This window comes from Bos grunniens, chromosome 15, assembly GCF_055505025.1.
Source record: "Bos grunniens cultivar Pamir isolate PY7600 chromosome 15, Bosgru_T2T1.0, whole genome shotgun sequence".
Classification (NCBI taxonomy): Eukaryota; Metazoa; Chordata; class Mammalia; order Artiodactyla; family Bovidae; genus Bos; species Bos grunniens.
The window spans coordinates 74,017,988-74,033,825 of NC_141179.1; the positions used below are offsets into that span (position 1 = coordinate 74,017,988).

The 15,838-nt window shown below is 43.6% G+C and overlaps 1 protein-coding gene across 10 annotated transcripts in view; it reads left to right on the forward strand.

The window, feature by feature from the left end:
- The first annotated feature begins 12 nt into the window (after window positions 1-12).
- TTC17 (tetratricopeptide repeat domain 17) overlaps window positions 13-15,838 on the forward strand; it is a 129,863-nt gene continuing 114,037 nt past the window's right edge. For 9 of the 10 annotated variants that reach the window (XR_015142306.1, XM_086341194.1, XM_086341196.1 and 6 more), the window contains exon 1: window positions 13-189. Coding sequence is in view for 8 of the 10 variants with exons in the window: in XM_086341194.1 (XP_086197320.1) it covers window positions 31-189 (159 nt within the window). In the remaining 2 variants the exon portion in view is untranslated. Of the gene's footprint in view, window positions 190-15,062; window positions 15,138-15,838 lie in introns of those variants that run through there. The other variant, XM_086341199.1, reaches the window with a different exon arrangement.

Sequence of the window (15,838 nt, forward strand, 5' to 3'; positions counted from 1 at the left end):
GTGCGAGTCGCCGGGCCGGGGGGGGGCAAGATGGCGGTGGCAGTAGGGGTCCGCGGCCGGTGCGAGCTGCCGCCGTGCTCCAGTCCAGGCTGGTTTCTCAGCCTGTCCGCCTTGCTGAGTGTGGCAGCTCGAGGGGCCTTCGCCACCACGCACTGGGTCGTCACGGAGGACGGGAAGATCCAGCAGCAGGTAGCGGCCAGGGTGCCCCTCTCCGCCCGCCCTCGCTCGGGAGGAAAGACTCCCCAGACCGGCCCGGCCCCTGGCTACTAGCCTCCGCGCGGCTCCGCCCCCAGCTTACCTTCCCACGGTCCTGTTGTCGGGGTTCGGGCGACCCCCGCGCTCTGACCCACCCATTCCCCGCTAGTGGACTGACTCTGGCCTCTGCCGTCTGCAAGTTCTCAGGCTTCCTTCCACCCCTGGGGTCGCGCGCCACTCGGGGAGAGTCGCCCAGCGGTGAGGGCATCGGGCCCTGGGGACCTTTTCTGGCGCTCTGGCTTTAGAAACCGGATTCATTATTTCTTCCCTGGTGCCTCTCAGGCCCACGCGTCACCAGCCCTCCCCGAGGAAGTAGAAAGCAGGTGGCAGCGCCCGGCTGTGCGCGAGTCCCAAGGAGGTGACAGCTTCGGCCCCCCTAGGCCGTGTGTCAGCTAATGCTGCTTCCCCCGTCTCCTCTCCCACATGCTGGCGTTCGTGTCAGGCTGGGGTGCTTTCAGCTGGGACCGTTACCCAGGTCAGCAGGGGCTCATTACAAACCGCACGCACACTCTGTTTGCAAAGGAATGCTTGAGGATGCCTTTGGTGGCGTTGCGTGCATCTTTTCAGCCGTAAACTGCCCTGGTTTCCCAGTGTTCTTTGCCCAGTTTCTTTAACTACCTTTGACCCGGCCCCTCAAGGAGAATATGTGATTTCTTGGAAGGTTGAATGAATTACTCAGAGGAGAGGCTGCTTTTCTTACGTAACTTTCTGATGGCCTGTATTTTGTGAATGCTGCTGATTCTTGAAGAATGCATGAGTGTGTATTCTGCTGCAGAAACTCGGTACATTTAATGACTTCCAGCACTTAAGCGCAGTCCTGTAAAGTCCAGGGAACATTTACAGAGTGGCGTGTGTGCCCCATGCAATTTCATTTGGTCCGCTGGTTCGAAATGTATTAACCATTGTCCTGTGAAAGTCGCGGGTTATATGTAATGCTTGGTGAGGCTTGCGTTTGTATAAACTGAAGTTCACATTTAGAGCCACCGTGTGATGGCAAATTTTGTCTTAAATATAATGAATGAATAAAGCAGTTTAAAAGTCAGTGTTGGTTTTGGTGAGTGGCTTTCAGTGTATATCTGAGAAAAGACTGACTTCTTTATACTGGGTGGCAGTTTCTCTATACCCAAGTTATTGCACTAGAAAAAATTTCCTCTTCATGGCCATACCGGGTGAGATTTAAAATACATGCAGACACCCTAGACAACACTTACAAATTCGTCTCTAACGGAAGATTGGAAATTTTTTCTGCAAGTCCTGATTGCTTCTGTCCTTCTGTCTCCCAATAATGGTTTTCCCTGAGGCCCTGGTGGAGGGGGATGTGGAATTAAGTCACTCCTGCTGCTTTTGGGGGAGCTGTCTCCTATTGGCTCTTTTGCAGTATTGTTTTTGGCCACAGCTGTTTATACCCCCTGACACCTGACTTCTCCTTCCCATTTTGATGTCTTGCTGTTCGTCTGAGAAACTGGCCTATCTGAAAAGTGAAAGCTGGTAGAAATGTAATATTTGCTGAACATTGCAGTGGAAAAGTTGAATCTGATTTGGTTTTTGTTTCTTCAATACGGCCTTTCTTTTTGCACATCGGGTTTTGGTGGGGAAAGGCGGGAGTTACTAGAAACTTGCTTGAGAAAGGGGCAAATATACAGAATCATCTGGGTCTCTTCCAAGTCACCCCTACAGTTGGTAGTTAGGCTTAAAGTTAGGAAAGCAAGATTTCTTTACTACATACACCTTTTTTTAGTGATCCTCTTCAGTGAATTGTCCAGTACTTTGCTAAATAACATTTACAATGTTAAGTTCAGGCAACTGCAAAATTTTATACCAGAAGTAAAGTTGGTGATTACAGTGTAACAGTAAGAGGCTAGGGAAAGGAAGTTGGATTTAATATGAGGGGAAAGCCCATGTAAATAAAGTGAGAGTTGAACATCAGGGTCAGTCTCTGAGTTCCACTCTGATAGTTATGCATGCATTACCCATGCTGTCTTTTCTGGCCATAATTTGAATGCAGGAGAATCAAAACCTTCATTTAGATTTTGATTAATTATCACATTTGGATATATTTATCAAAGAACTGAAAGATTTCTTTAGTACATGAATTTGCATATATTGCAGATGCGGGAGACCTTGGTTAGATCCCTGGGTTGGGAAGATCTCCTGGAGAAGGGAAAGGCTGTGCACTCCAGTGGTCTTGCCTGGAGAATTCCACGGACTAGTCCATGGGGTCACAAAGAGTTGGGACACGACTGAACAACTTTCACTTTTTCAGATCTGTTCATACTTTCAGAAACATAACTAATTTAGTATATATGTTGTGTCTTACCAGAAATGCCAAACTCCTTGCTATTTGTTTTTGGTTGTATTAGCTGAGAGCAGTGGTATGATTTCATTTTTATTTGTTTATTTTGGCTGTGCCACACAGCTTCCTGGATCTCAGTTCCCTGACCAGGGATTGAACTCCGGTATGAAAGCCCAAAATCCTAAGCGCAAGGCCCCCAAGGAGCCCCATGATTTCATTTTTAAAGTTAGGGAAAGGGTTAAGGACAAACTGAAACAGCAGACCTTTGCAAATACCTTTTGAAACTCTTCACCCAGTATTTAAACCTATCCAGATTAGGTATAATAGGTCATTGTTTTCAGAGTGAATGTGAAGTGCTTATGAATTAAAAATCTGAACTGCCCAAAATACAGACTTAGGAAGATTTTCCATCATTATAGTTAAAGTTTGAAGTACAGTAAGCAGTATTTCCCAGAAGAAGATAACATTTATTTTGGCTTTTCTGTTTCAAGCCTTAGATGATAAAGATAGGCACCCATAAGTTGCAGACTTGTAAACCTGCCGTATGTATTGGAAGGCCTGGATCTGTAGAGGGGTTGAAATGGGTCTTTGGGTCAGGGCAAGGAAGCGAACATTAGACTTCCTAACCGTCAAAGCTGGGACTGCTTCTGGCAGTAGCAGGTGTCTAGTACTTGGCATGGCAACTCAGGGGATTGTTCGTTTCCACAGTCCCCACTCTGGCTAGGAAGCACACCGTCCATGTTTTTAGGCTCTGGTTTACTGAGCCGCTGAACTCCGAGGAGCATTGTCCAGGGAGTCCTGGAGCTGGATGTGAAGAGAGCCCTCCAGTGCCAAGTCTATTTCCCACTGCAGTCAGAGGACTTCTCAGAAAAGGCCCCCCTCCACCTCTGTGCTTTTCTCCAAGCTCCGGGCTTTGGCATGCTTCTGAACTCCTAATGTCCCTGTGCCTGAAAACTAGTAAGATCCTCTCACTTTTTTTAAGCAGGAGTCCCTAACTTGTGATCTATGGGCTTGAGGTGTGAGATTCTTAAAATCTAGTTACTAGGAGGATCTCCAGTGTAATCAGGCCAGTGGATCTTTTGTATGACTTCAAGATAAATTTTTTGTTTGTTTCATTTTGACAATTCTTTTTGCTTAATTACTAGTATGGAGACACCTATTTTCTTTTTTAATCAAAAGTGTCTAGCAATTCACCAGCATTGAAGGTGAAATAAACTTCTGTGAATTAGCCTAAGAACCTCTGGGGTTCGACCCCTGGGTCAAGAAGATCCCCTGGAGTAGGAAGTGGCAATCTACTCCAGTATTCTTGTCTGGAAAATTCAGTGGACAGAGGAGCCTGGCGGGCTACTGTCCATGGGGTTGCAAAGAGCCGGACGCAACTGAGTGCACACACACACGCACACACGCACCTGTCATATCACTTCTTTGGGAAAATTTTTGCTTTATTTTCCACATTAGCAGCTTACAGATCAACTTTTGAAATGTTACCAGTTAGTTGTCGACTTACTGAATCAAGAATTTGAACTCCTAACACAGGGTTTATTACGTCTGATAGCGTCTTCATAAATGGAAGTCTAAAAACTTTAAAAAATTTAGAGCATCAACCCTTGGCATTTTAGATTTGGAAAAAATTCTTAAAGAATATATGGTACAACTCCTAGGAGAGAAAGTCACCCAAAGACACTAATGAATGGCATTTAGTGGTAGCAAGAAGTAAAGATGTGTTTATTCGTGGTTACGTGCAGGTGAGCAGCTTATATAGTTTGAAGTGGTTTGGTTTCTCTTAACCTTTGTAACACCTACAAAGGAAGGAATATAAAGAAAAATAAAACCAAATGAAGTCAATGTCTTCTCTTTTCCAGTTTGCTTTACCTTTGCAAAATGTTTTATGATAACTTCAAATTTGGGGTGGGTGGATGGAGAAGGTTCCTAAATAGATGTGAGTTAATTTGGGGTCACTTAATCATTCTGCCTCTTATCAAAGGGATGTCTTCAGAGTTCAGATCATTTTAACTGCTCAGAACAAATAAGGCTTCCTACAAAATGAATGCTCTGAAGCCTAGCAAACTTGGAAAGAACAGTTGATGAGCAACTATTTCAGCAACTATAATATAACCTAAGGAAGAGCTATTATATTTAGTTGGACAAACTGGCTAAATCTCTATTTACTGATCTTTACTAGCTTGTAAGTGAAGGAGTGGTTTAATTTTGGTCTCATGTTAAGTGATTTGGTTAATCTGGGAGAGAGCATCCGTATGGTACTGGGGAGCTAACAACTTCATTTCAATGCTTTTCAAAATGGAACCCATATTTTTGACATAGAGCACTGTTTCTGTGTTTTTACACTTCAGGGATTTACTTGGTCCTAGAGATCATGCTGGTTAGTTACTAACTATCCAGGCACCTGCCAAACCTTTGGAATTTATCCTCAATGTTGACATCAAAGTGTTTCTTGCTCAATCCATTTTTTAAAGCTATTTCCCACTATTATTTTTCTTCTTATAGATTACCCAGGTGTTAACTGTGTTTATACGGGAGATTAGTTATAGCTTGGAAATATACAGAGATAAATTATAGCTTTAAGTTCAGTTTACTCGCTCAGTCGTGTCCAACTCTTTGCGACCCCATGGACTGCAGCACGCCAGGCTTCCCTGTCCATCACCATCTCCTGGAGCTTACTTAAGCTCATGTCCATCTAGTCAGTGAAGCCATCCAACCATCTCATCCTCTGCCGTCCCCTTCTCCTCCCGCCTTCATTCTTTCCCAGCATCAGGATCTTTTACAGTGAGTCAGTTCTTCCCATCAGGTGGCCAAAGTATTGGAGCGTCACCTTCAGCATCTATCCTTCCAATGAATATTCAGGACTCATTTATTTTAGGATTGACTGGTTAGATCTCCTTCCAGTCCAAGGGACTCTCAAGAGTCTTCTCCAGCACCACAGTTCAAAAGCATCAATTCTTCTGCACTCAGCTTTTTTTACAGTCCAACTCTCACATCCATACATGACTACTGGAAAAACCATAGCTTTGGCTAGACGGACCTTTGTTGGCAAAGTAATTCTCTGCCTTTTAATATGCTGTCTAGATTGGTCATAGCTTTAAGTACTTCTCCCAATTATTTATTGAACAAATATTTATTGACGACTTCCTTTTTTCACCAGCCCACAGTGCTTTGAAGGGTATGTTCTTTTCCATTGGCTCCAATTCTCATTTTTGCTTAGGTGGTGAGCAGAGCACACCTTCTTGAACCATTTTTTGGGGGGCAGGGGGCTTTTCCGCCTCTGCTTATCTTCTAGATCCGTGGCTTTCAAACTTGACTATGCACAGAAATAATCCAAGGTGCCTGCTTAAGATGCTGATTCCCAGGTTGCTGAGAGTGTCTGATTCAGTAGGTTGATGGTGAAGCCAAGATCTTTACATTTTAATCAAACTTCTCAGGAGGTTATGGTGCAAATGGGTCACCGGACATTATGAGAAATTCAGTTTTAGATCTTGCTCTTCCTTTGCCTTTTTTTGCAGGCTTCTCTTTTACTCTTTGCGTATACCTGGGCTATCTCATCCTTTCCCAGTACTTCAGTTACCGTATATATGCTGGGAATATCTACCTTTCTTTCTACAACTCAGAGTTTCTTCTCCATAGTTATAAATTCAAGACTTCTGTGTTAACTCCATGTTGAACGTCCTCTATGCAATTCAAACTTATTATTGCCAAATCTAAACTGTTGTACACCTACACCTGTGTGATGCTGTGTTTCCCCAAACTTAATGAAAGATACCGCATTTGCCATCTGCCACTGCCACTGCTCCCGTTGGACAGATAGGTAGTACTTGTCTAGCTGTCTTTTCCCATCTCTCCCTCCTCCTTACCGGCATTTTTCAATTTTACTTTCTAATTATACCCTGCTTCTTTCCATAGCCACTACCATTGCTCTAATTCTCGCTGCCTCATTAATTGCTGTACCCGCCTAACTGTTCTCCCTGCTTCTAGTCCTATCCCGCTTCCACTTTCTCCACAATGCAATTAGAATAATCTTTTAAAACCTTCTTTGTTTTTTTGTTTAAAAATTCGAGTTACAAAATTGACGTGTGGCATTGTAAAAATAAATGCCCAGCACTATGGGAGTATATACAGTCACAGAGTGAAGCCCTCCTACCTCTACTTATTATTCAGTTCAATCGCTCTGTCATGTCCGACTCTTTGCGACCCCATGAATTGCAGCACGCCAGGCCTCTCTGTGCATCACCAACTCCCGGAGTTCACTCAGACTCACGTCCATCGAGTCAGTGATGCCATCCAGCCATCTCATCCTCTGTCGTCCCCTTCTCCTCCTGCCCCCAATCCCTCCCAGTATCAGGGTCTTTTCCAATGAGTAACTCTTCGCATGAGGTGGCCAAAGTACTGGAGTTTCAGCTCTAGCATCATTCCTTCCAAAGAAATCCCAGGGCTGATCTCCTTCAGAATGGACTGATTGGATCTCCTTACAGTCCAAGGGACTCTCAAGAGTCTTCTTCAACACCACAGTTCAAAAGCATCAATTCTTCGGCGCTCAGCTTTCTTCACAGTCCAACTCTCACATCCCTACGTGACCACTGGAAAAACCATAGCCTTGACTAGATGGACCTTTGTTGGCAAAGTAATGTCTCTGCTTTTCAGTATGCTGTCTAGGTTGGTCATAACTTTTCTTCCAAGGAGTAAGCGTCTTTTAATTTCATGGCTGCAGTCACCATCTGCAGTGATTTTGGAGCCCAAAAATATAAAGTCTGACACTGTTTCCACTGTTTCCCCATCTATTTCCCATGAAGTGACGGGACCAGATGCCATGATCTTCGTCTTCTGAACTTTTTCACTCTCCACTTTCACTTTCTTCAAGAAGCTTTTTAGTTCCTCTTCACTTTCTGCCATAAGGGTGGTGTCATCTGCATATCTGAGGTGATTGATATTTCTCCTGGCAGTCTTGATTCCAGCTTGTGCTTCTTCCAGCCCAGCGTTTCTCATGATGTACTCTGCATAAAAGTTAAATAAGCAGGGTAACAATATACAACCTTGACGTACTCCTTTTCCTATTTGGAACCAGTCTGTTGTTCCATGTCCAGTTCTAACTGTTGCTTCCTGACCTGCATATAGGTTTCTCAAGAGGCAGGTCAGGTGGTCTGGTATTGCCATCTCTTTCAGAATTTTCCACAGTTTATTGTGATCCACACAGTCAAAGGCTTTGGCATAGTCAATAAAGCAGAAGTAGATGTTCTTCTAGAACTCTCCTGCTTTTTCCATGATCCAGAGGATGTTGGCAATTTGATCTCTGGTTCCTCTGCCTTTTCTAAAACCAGCTTGAACATCAGGAAGTTCACGGTTCACATATTGCTGAAGCCTGGCTTGGAGAATTTTGAGCATTACTAGCGTGTGAGATGAGTGCAATTGTGCAGTAGTTTGAGCATTCTTTGGCATTGCCTTTCTTTGGGATTGGAATGAAAACTGACCTTTTCCAGTCCTGTGGCCACTGCTCAGTTTTCCAAATTTGCTGGCATATTGAGTGCAGCACTTTCACAGCATCATTTTAGGATTCGAAATAGCTCAACTGGAATTCCATCACCTCCACTAGCTTTGTTCGTAGTGATGCTTTCTAAGGCCCACTTGACTTCACATTCTAGGATGTCTGGCTCTAGGTGAGTGATCACACCTTCGTGATTATCTGGGTCGTCCAAGAAAAAACACCTTTAAAACAAATGAGTCCATACCCCAGAATATGGTTGAGGTTCGTTAACGTGTCTTGAGGTCTGGCCTTTCCTTCTCTCTAGCCTGTCTCTGGAGAAGGCAGTGGCACCCCGCTCCAGTACTCTTGCCTGGAAAAATCCCATGGATGGAGGAGCCTAGTAGGCTGCAGTCCATGGGGTTGCTAAGAGTTGGACACGACCGAGCGACTTCACTTTCACTTTTCACTTTCATGCATTGGAGAGAGAAGGAAATGGCAACCCACTCCAGTGTTCTTGCCTGGAGAATCCCAGGGACGGGGGAGCCTCGTGGGCTGCCGTCTATGGGGTCGCACAGAGTCGGACATGACTGAAGCGACTTAGCAGCAGCAGCATCCTGTCTCTGCTCATCCTTGAGGGCCCCACTCTCACTTCCGAAGGTACACACATAACACACTTAGCTGTATGTAACTTTTTTGTCAGTATCCCCAAATATGCTCTGCTCTCACTTACTTCTGGGCCTTTGTACATGGTCTTCCCCACAAATGTCTCAGTCCACCTAACTCACACTCTTCACAAGTTAAACATAGAGGGACGCCTCTCTGATGTGCAGATTGGAATAAGCTGTTCTCGCAAGGTGTTTTCAGAGCATCCTGCATTCCCTTGTGAAAGCATTTGCCTGCCATGTTCTGTCTTTTGTACTTTACCATGTTTGCTTTTGTAAATGTCCTGCTAGACTACTGTATGCTCCATGGAGGGAGTAGCTATATTCATCTTCTCTGCAGCTGCAGTATCTCTCACACTGTGTCCTCACAGAGGCTGCAGTAGTATCTGTTGAATGGATGATGTAAGGAAGCCTGAGAAGTGGTTCCTACTTTTTAGAAATTTACCATTATGTGAATGAAGCCTTACAGTACTCACTAGTGTGGAAGTCATCTGGGAACTAGCCTAAAGGAAGCCTCAGGAGATCTTGAAATCTCCAAGTAACCCATCAGTGGATCAGCCCCAAGGCCTTCAGAAACCTGCTGTACACAGGTGAGATCCATAATTTCAGAGATAGCTCATGGCTCTTTATTGTGGTCAGGCTGTGTATGCAAGAGAAGTCATCCACTCATCACTGACATTACATCTGAAAGGTCAGCACTTGCTCAGTCATTAAAAGTAGGAAGAAGCGACAGGAAACTGATAAACAAGAAAAGCAGAAAAAGAATCGGAAAGGGCTGAGGTGAAGTAGATGGGAACTGGCAGCTGCACTGTTGAGGACGGATTAGATCAGCCGTGGGGTTCAGCAGTTGTTGCAGTTGAGAAGCAGCGCTGGTGGAAGTGAACAGAAGGCACTCTGACAGCCAGGAATAAGAGGACTTGCCAGCAGGTCAGGTCAAAAATTAGAACAGCTTTGCACTCCGCGGTGTAGGGAGCCGGGTGTGGGCAGGGCCTGCATCTCAGCTGTGCTCCACGCGGGCAAGAGCAAGGGGAATCCCTCTGCCAGCAGACTTGTCCGCTTCCAGACTCCCCTCCTCTTCGCATGGGACCATTCCAATAGGTCCTTCATCCGCACCACTCTTGTCAAAATTCCCAGGGCCTTCCATATTGCCACATTCAGTGCTCAGTTCAGAGGCATCTTTCTGAACCTCTTAGCAGCCCAGCAGTTGTCCTCAGACTTCATCAGACTATTTTTTTACATGACTTTCAGAACATATATTCCTGGTTTTCCTTCTAAATCCCTGCCACAAGCTCTCATTCTTTTCTGCTGAATTTGGTTTGTTGGTTTTAAATATTTAAACCTTTTTGGTTTGTTAGTCTTAATTATTGGAGTGCCCCATTTCTTCCCTCTGTGCGTGTGCCCACCAGACGATCTGATGCCATCTCATGGCCTACAGTGCTATATCTGCAGTCCCTGGACCCTATCTGCAGTCTCACCCTGAACTCTAGTTCGTACAGCCAGCTGCCTACTCAGCCTCTCCACCTGCCTGTTGACACCACGTGTACATCCTGTCCTTGATTTCCTGCCCCACCACACCCATTACCAGATGGTTCATGCCCCCAAATCTTGCTATTGTCCTTAACTCTTTCCTGTCACATCTCATACCCAGTCTGTCAGCAACCTGTCAACTTGTAAAATGCATTCTGAATCCTGCCGGGTCATTCCACCTCTACTTTCACAAGCCTAGTCCAGACGATCGTCTTCTCTCTCCTGAACGTCTGCAGTAACCGCCTAATAGGTCTCCTTGTTTCTCTGCTCCATAGACTCTGTTCTCCCCAGAGCAACCAAAGTGATCTTTTAAAAAGCAAAAGTTTTGGTCATGCCACTCCTTGAGGAGTCTTAGGGGAAGGGAAGCAAAGAGTCTCAGAAAACCTTCAGTGGTTTCTCGTCACACTTGAACAATAAAACCTAGTTTTCACCGGGACCTGTAGGCCCTGCAGGATCTGGGACCTGGCTCCTGGCCACCTCTCTGCCCTGATGCTACTTTCCTTGTGTGCTGTGTTTCGGTCATACTGCCCTTCAGCTGGTTTTCAGGGTACCAAGTTCACTTGTTTTGGGTTGACCAAGACCTTTGCCTTTGCTCCTTCCTCCACGTGAAACACTTTTCTGCAGACATCAACATGGCTCATCCTTTCTCTTCTTTCAGGCCTCTGTCCTCATGTCCCCCATTTCTGACCAGACTGTGTAAAACAGCATCTCTTTCCATCACTCTGTCTTCTGTATGTTTCTTCATGGTATTTATCACTGGCACTATACTGCAACATATACTTTATTGTATGTCTTTCTACATGAACATAATAAGCTCTGTGAAGGCAACAGCTTTGTTCAGTGAAGTAACCCAGTGCTTAAAACAGTGCCCTGACACATGATGCACACACGGGAAACACTGAGGACGTGAAGGAGAGAGTACAGGCATGTCTGTGTGCAGGCAGTGATTACTCCTGTATTAGCTCTGCATCTCATATCGGCACACTGAAGGGCCACCGTTGCTTTAATAGTCTGGAGGAGGGAGGTGCATTGACTTTACAGGAGGCAAGCTAACTCACTCATTCTCCCCATTACCAATGCAAGGTCTGCACAGCCTAAGAATTTTTTAAGCACGTGGTATCTCTAACCCAGAATTGTAAAATGGTGCCTCAGATAATCTACTTTCCCATTGGCTATTTTGGATATTTTACTTCTGCAACCTTATGATGCACTCGAAGAACTCATATTTGAGATCGTGACACTTGGGTGTGTGCATAGTTGCTCAGTCGTGTCCAGTTCCTTGCTGCTCTGTGAAATGTAGCCTGCCAAGCTCCTCTGTCCATGGGACTTTTCAGGCAAGAATACTGAACTGGGTTGCCATTTCCTCCTCCAGAGTATCTTCCCAGCTCAGGGGTCAAACCCGGGTCTCCTGCATTGCAGGGAGATTCCTTACTGTACCCTGAGCCATTGGGCAAGCCGTTGCAACATTACTTAAGTTAATTGAATATTGTATAAGTTTAGGTAAGTCACTTCATATTTTGCTTTCAAGATATACTATTAGGAATTCATACTTGTGCTTCCCATGTTTGTTTAGTCGGTAGTAACAACTTCATGAGTCTAACTTGAACACACATATATTTACTAACATTCTCAGCCTTCATTTTCTTTCTGAGGAACTTAGTTATTTCAGTTAAAATCAGGTGACTGGCAAGAGGCTCTGCCCCCAAAGGTCAAGCCTTTCCACCTTCAGTCTGATTGTTTGGTGGGGAATTGAGATGGGTAGTTAGTCTTTAGATAGAACCTCAGAGAGTAGTACGTGATGAAAGTGGTCAAGTGGAGTCAGGAAAGTTTTTATTGGAGCAAGTATTTGCTGAGTGCTTTTTGTGTGTCCATTACTGCTCTTAGCATACTTAGGTCACTCATTCAATACATGCTTGGATGCTTTTTGTGTTAGGAAATTGAAATACAGCTGTGAGGGAGATAAAGTCCCTGCCTTAATAGAGTTTGCATTTTATATAGTCATACATGGAAGTGACTCTTAATTTAGGATATCACCAGGTAACTTTCATTGTAATAAAAACCATTTAATGTCTGTAATTCACTGAACCCTTTACCAAATGTTTTCATGTTCATTATCTCATCATCATCCAGACTCAGGAAAATGTGGTACTGATCTTTTATTAAAATAATTTAGACAGAATGTGGTTAAATTATTTGCCTGGGGCCATGCAAGTAGGAAGTGTCCGTGTGAACTCAAGCTCAGATGAGATTCTAAACCCTCTTTTCTTTTCTACAGCGCTAAACATTGCTACTAACATAAAGAAAAATATTTCTGTAGTTTTATTTGTAAAACAAATATTCATCAAAATTAAAAATTTTCTTTAAAATTTTTTTATTTTAAAATTGAACTAAAGACTATAAACAGAGAAGGCAATGGCAACCCACTCCAGTACTCTTGCCTGGAAAATCGCATGGACAGAGGAGCCTGGTAGGCTACAGTCCATGGGGTCGCTAAGAGTCGAACACGACTGAGCGACTTCACTTTCACTTTTCACTTTCATGCGCTGGAGAAGGAAATGGCAACCCAGTGTTGCCACTGGAGTGGCAACCCACTCCAGTGTTCTTGCCTAGAGAATCCCAGGGACGGGGGAGCCTGGTGGGCTGCCGTCTATGGGGTCGCACAGGGTTGGACACGACTGAAGCAACTTAGCAGCAGCAGCAAAGACTATAAAATATATGATAATTGAAAGTTTTTTGCACTAGTTTGTTATAAAATAAAAAGTTAAAATTTCGTAACTACCCACAATCTCTCTTCTGGAAACAAATTATTTGTGTATTCTTCCCTAAAGTTTCTGTGCATTTGCAAACACACAGTGTTTTTTTCTAATATGAGACTAGGAACATTTGGTCTCACTGTTAGCTTTTATTCACTTCATAAGCCTTAGACATCTGTCCGTATCAGAAGTAGAAGGCTGCCCTTTTCTCCCTTAAGCACGCATAGCATTGGGCTGTATGGATGTTCTGTAACTTGTTGAAGCAGTCCCTAAGGGTGGACATTTAGGTTGTTTCCATATTTTTACTACTACAGACATTCTTGCAGAGGGTGAACATGCAAATACATTCATCTTTGCATGATGCCATGCATATATTGAGTGTGTCTGTAAGATAAACTCTATGGAGTGGAATTTCCTGGTTCTAAAAATGCATATATTTACTTTTCTTAGATTTGCTAAATTGTTTTCCTAGCAGACTGTGTCAACAGTGTTGGGATGTGCAAAAAAAATTTCATAATCCAGTTCTAGTGAAAGACCTCTAATCTACCCACTACCTTTAGCTAAACAGTGTTGTGACCATCAGTGGAAATAAGAACAGAAAGGGACCTTCAGTTAAATTTTTTTATCTTCATAGACAAAATTAAACCTTTGTCATTAATGTTTATTTCACAGTTTTTGTTGTTCAGTCATTAAGTCATGTCAGACTCTTTGTGACCCCATGGACTGCAGCACGCCAGGCTGTCCTGTCCTTCACTGTCTCCCGGAGCTTGCTCAAACGCATGTCGGTTGAGTCAGTGATGCTGTCTAAACCATCTTGTCCTGTGTTGCCACCTTCTCCTCCTGTGCTCAGTCTTTCCCAGCTTGTCTTAGCTTGGGCTGCCATAACAAAATGCCATAAACTGGTGACTTAAGCAACGAAGGTTTATTTTCTCACAGTTCTGAAGGCTGAAATCCAAGATCAGAGTGCCAGCATGGTTGGGTTCTAGTGAGAGCTCTCTTTCTGGCTTGCAGACAGTTACATCTTCCTCCTCCCTCTCATGGCAGAGGAAAAGAGAAAATGAGCTCTCTGGTATGGCCTTAAGCTCACAGGAGGACCAATCCCATCACGAGGGCCCTGGTCTCGTGTTGTCGTTTAGTCGCTCCATCGTGTTTGACTCTTTTGCAACCCCGTGGACTGTAGGCTGCCAAGCTCCTTTGTCCGTGGGATTTCCCAGAAAAGAATACTGCAGTGGGTTGCCATTTCCTTCTCCAGGGGATTTTCCCAACCCGGCGATTGAACCAGAATCTCCTGCATTGACAGGTGAATCCTTTACCGCTGAACCATCAGGGAAGGCCCCCAACCTCATGACCCCCCCATCTAAATCCAATTACCTCCCAAAGGTCCAGTCTCCGGTTACCATTTTATTGGGAGTTAGGGCTCCTACATATGAATTTATAAGGGGGGACACAGTTCAGTCCGTAGTATCCCTCTGGCGCACAGGTTCGTGCACCAGAGTGCCTGGCATTGTGTCTGGTACTTAGTGGGTTCTTGTGTTAGTTTTCTATTGCTGTCATTAAAAATTACCACAAATTGAGTGGCTTAAAACAGCACAGATTTATTATCTCACAGTCCTGTAGGTGTTTCACTGAGCTAAAATCACAGGGACAGCAGCACTGCCTGTCTTTGTGGAGGTTCTAGGGGAAGGTTCATTTCCTTGCTTTTTCCAGTTTCCAGAAACCACCTGTAGTCCTCAGCTTCCAATCCCATTTTATTGCATCTTCAAAGCCAGCAACTTTGCATCTCTCTCTATGACCTTCCTCTTCCACTTTTAAGGACCCTGTAATTACATTGGGCCCACCTGTTGCATAATCCAGCTGACACTCTCTCGCTTGCTTAATTAAAGTAATCTGACTAACAGCCTCAACTCAATCAGCGGCCTTAATTCCCTTTGCCTTGTATCCTAACATATTCACATGTTTGGGGATTAGCACATGGACATCTTTGTTGAGCCATTGTTCTGTGTTTGGTATTTTCTGCCTGAAAGAAAAACCACTTCTGAGTTACATATACATCCACTCTAACTGCACAGCTACATTGTTTGTGTATGTGTTTACAAGAATAGCACAAGTACACAAATAAGGAATGGTCATGATTCTGGTGTCCTGATTCAGTGTTCCATTTTCTTTTCTTGTGAGTGGTAAGCTATCTACTTTATTCATTGTGTTCTCTGTATATTTTTCAGTGAAGTAAATCAGAAAATGTAGACTGATGACTCTTATAAGAAGTTGTTCATTAGTTGCTCATGTCAAAAATGGTTACTTGCTAATCAGTTGAGAAAATGGTGATCGACATGAATGCTCTAATGATATGTTCAGATCTAGATTATAGCTGTATATTTAATACTTCAAATACCTAGATTATTTTATGTGAGTTTAAGAATTTACAACTATGTCTTCCAAGAACTGAAAACGATAAAGTAAAATCTAATTGAGGGTAACTTTAAAAAATAGGAATATAAGGCCATAAAAATTCATGTAATGGTCAGGATTCAACATTTCTATTTATTTAAAGTTGAATTTTAGTTTGGTAACTTGGTGTTCTATAAAACTGAGGGTGGTTTTTAGTTTTTTATTAAAGTACTCTACAGTTACCCTGAGAGCAGGAAAAAGTCATCTTTAGTAAAAATTTATTTTCAAACCTAGACAGTTCATAACAGTAGCATTTTATTGATCTGATACAATTACATTTTTCTAGTAAAAGGTCTAGAAAATGTTACATGTTTTGGCAATTATTACAGCCAGGAAGTTGTGTAAGTCTCTCTTAAGAGTCAAGGCTAAACTGGTATTTTGTGAACTTGAGATAGTTGGACTTGAATTCTGAAGAGAGAGTTGCATGCTA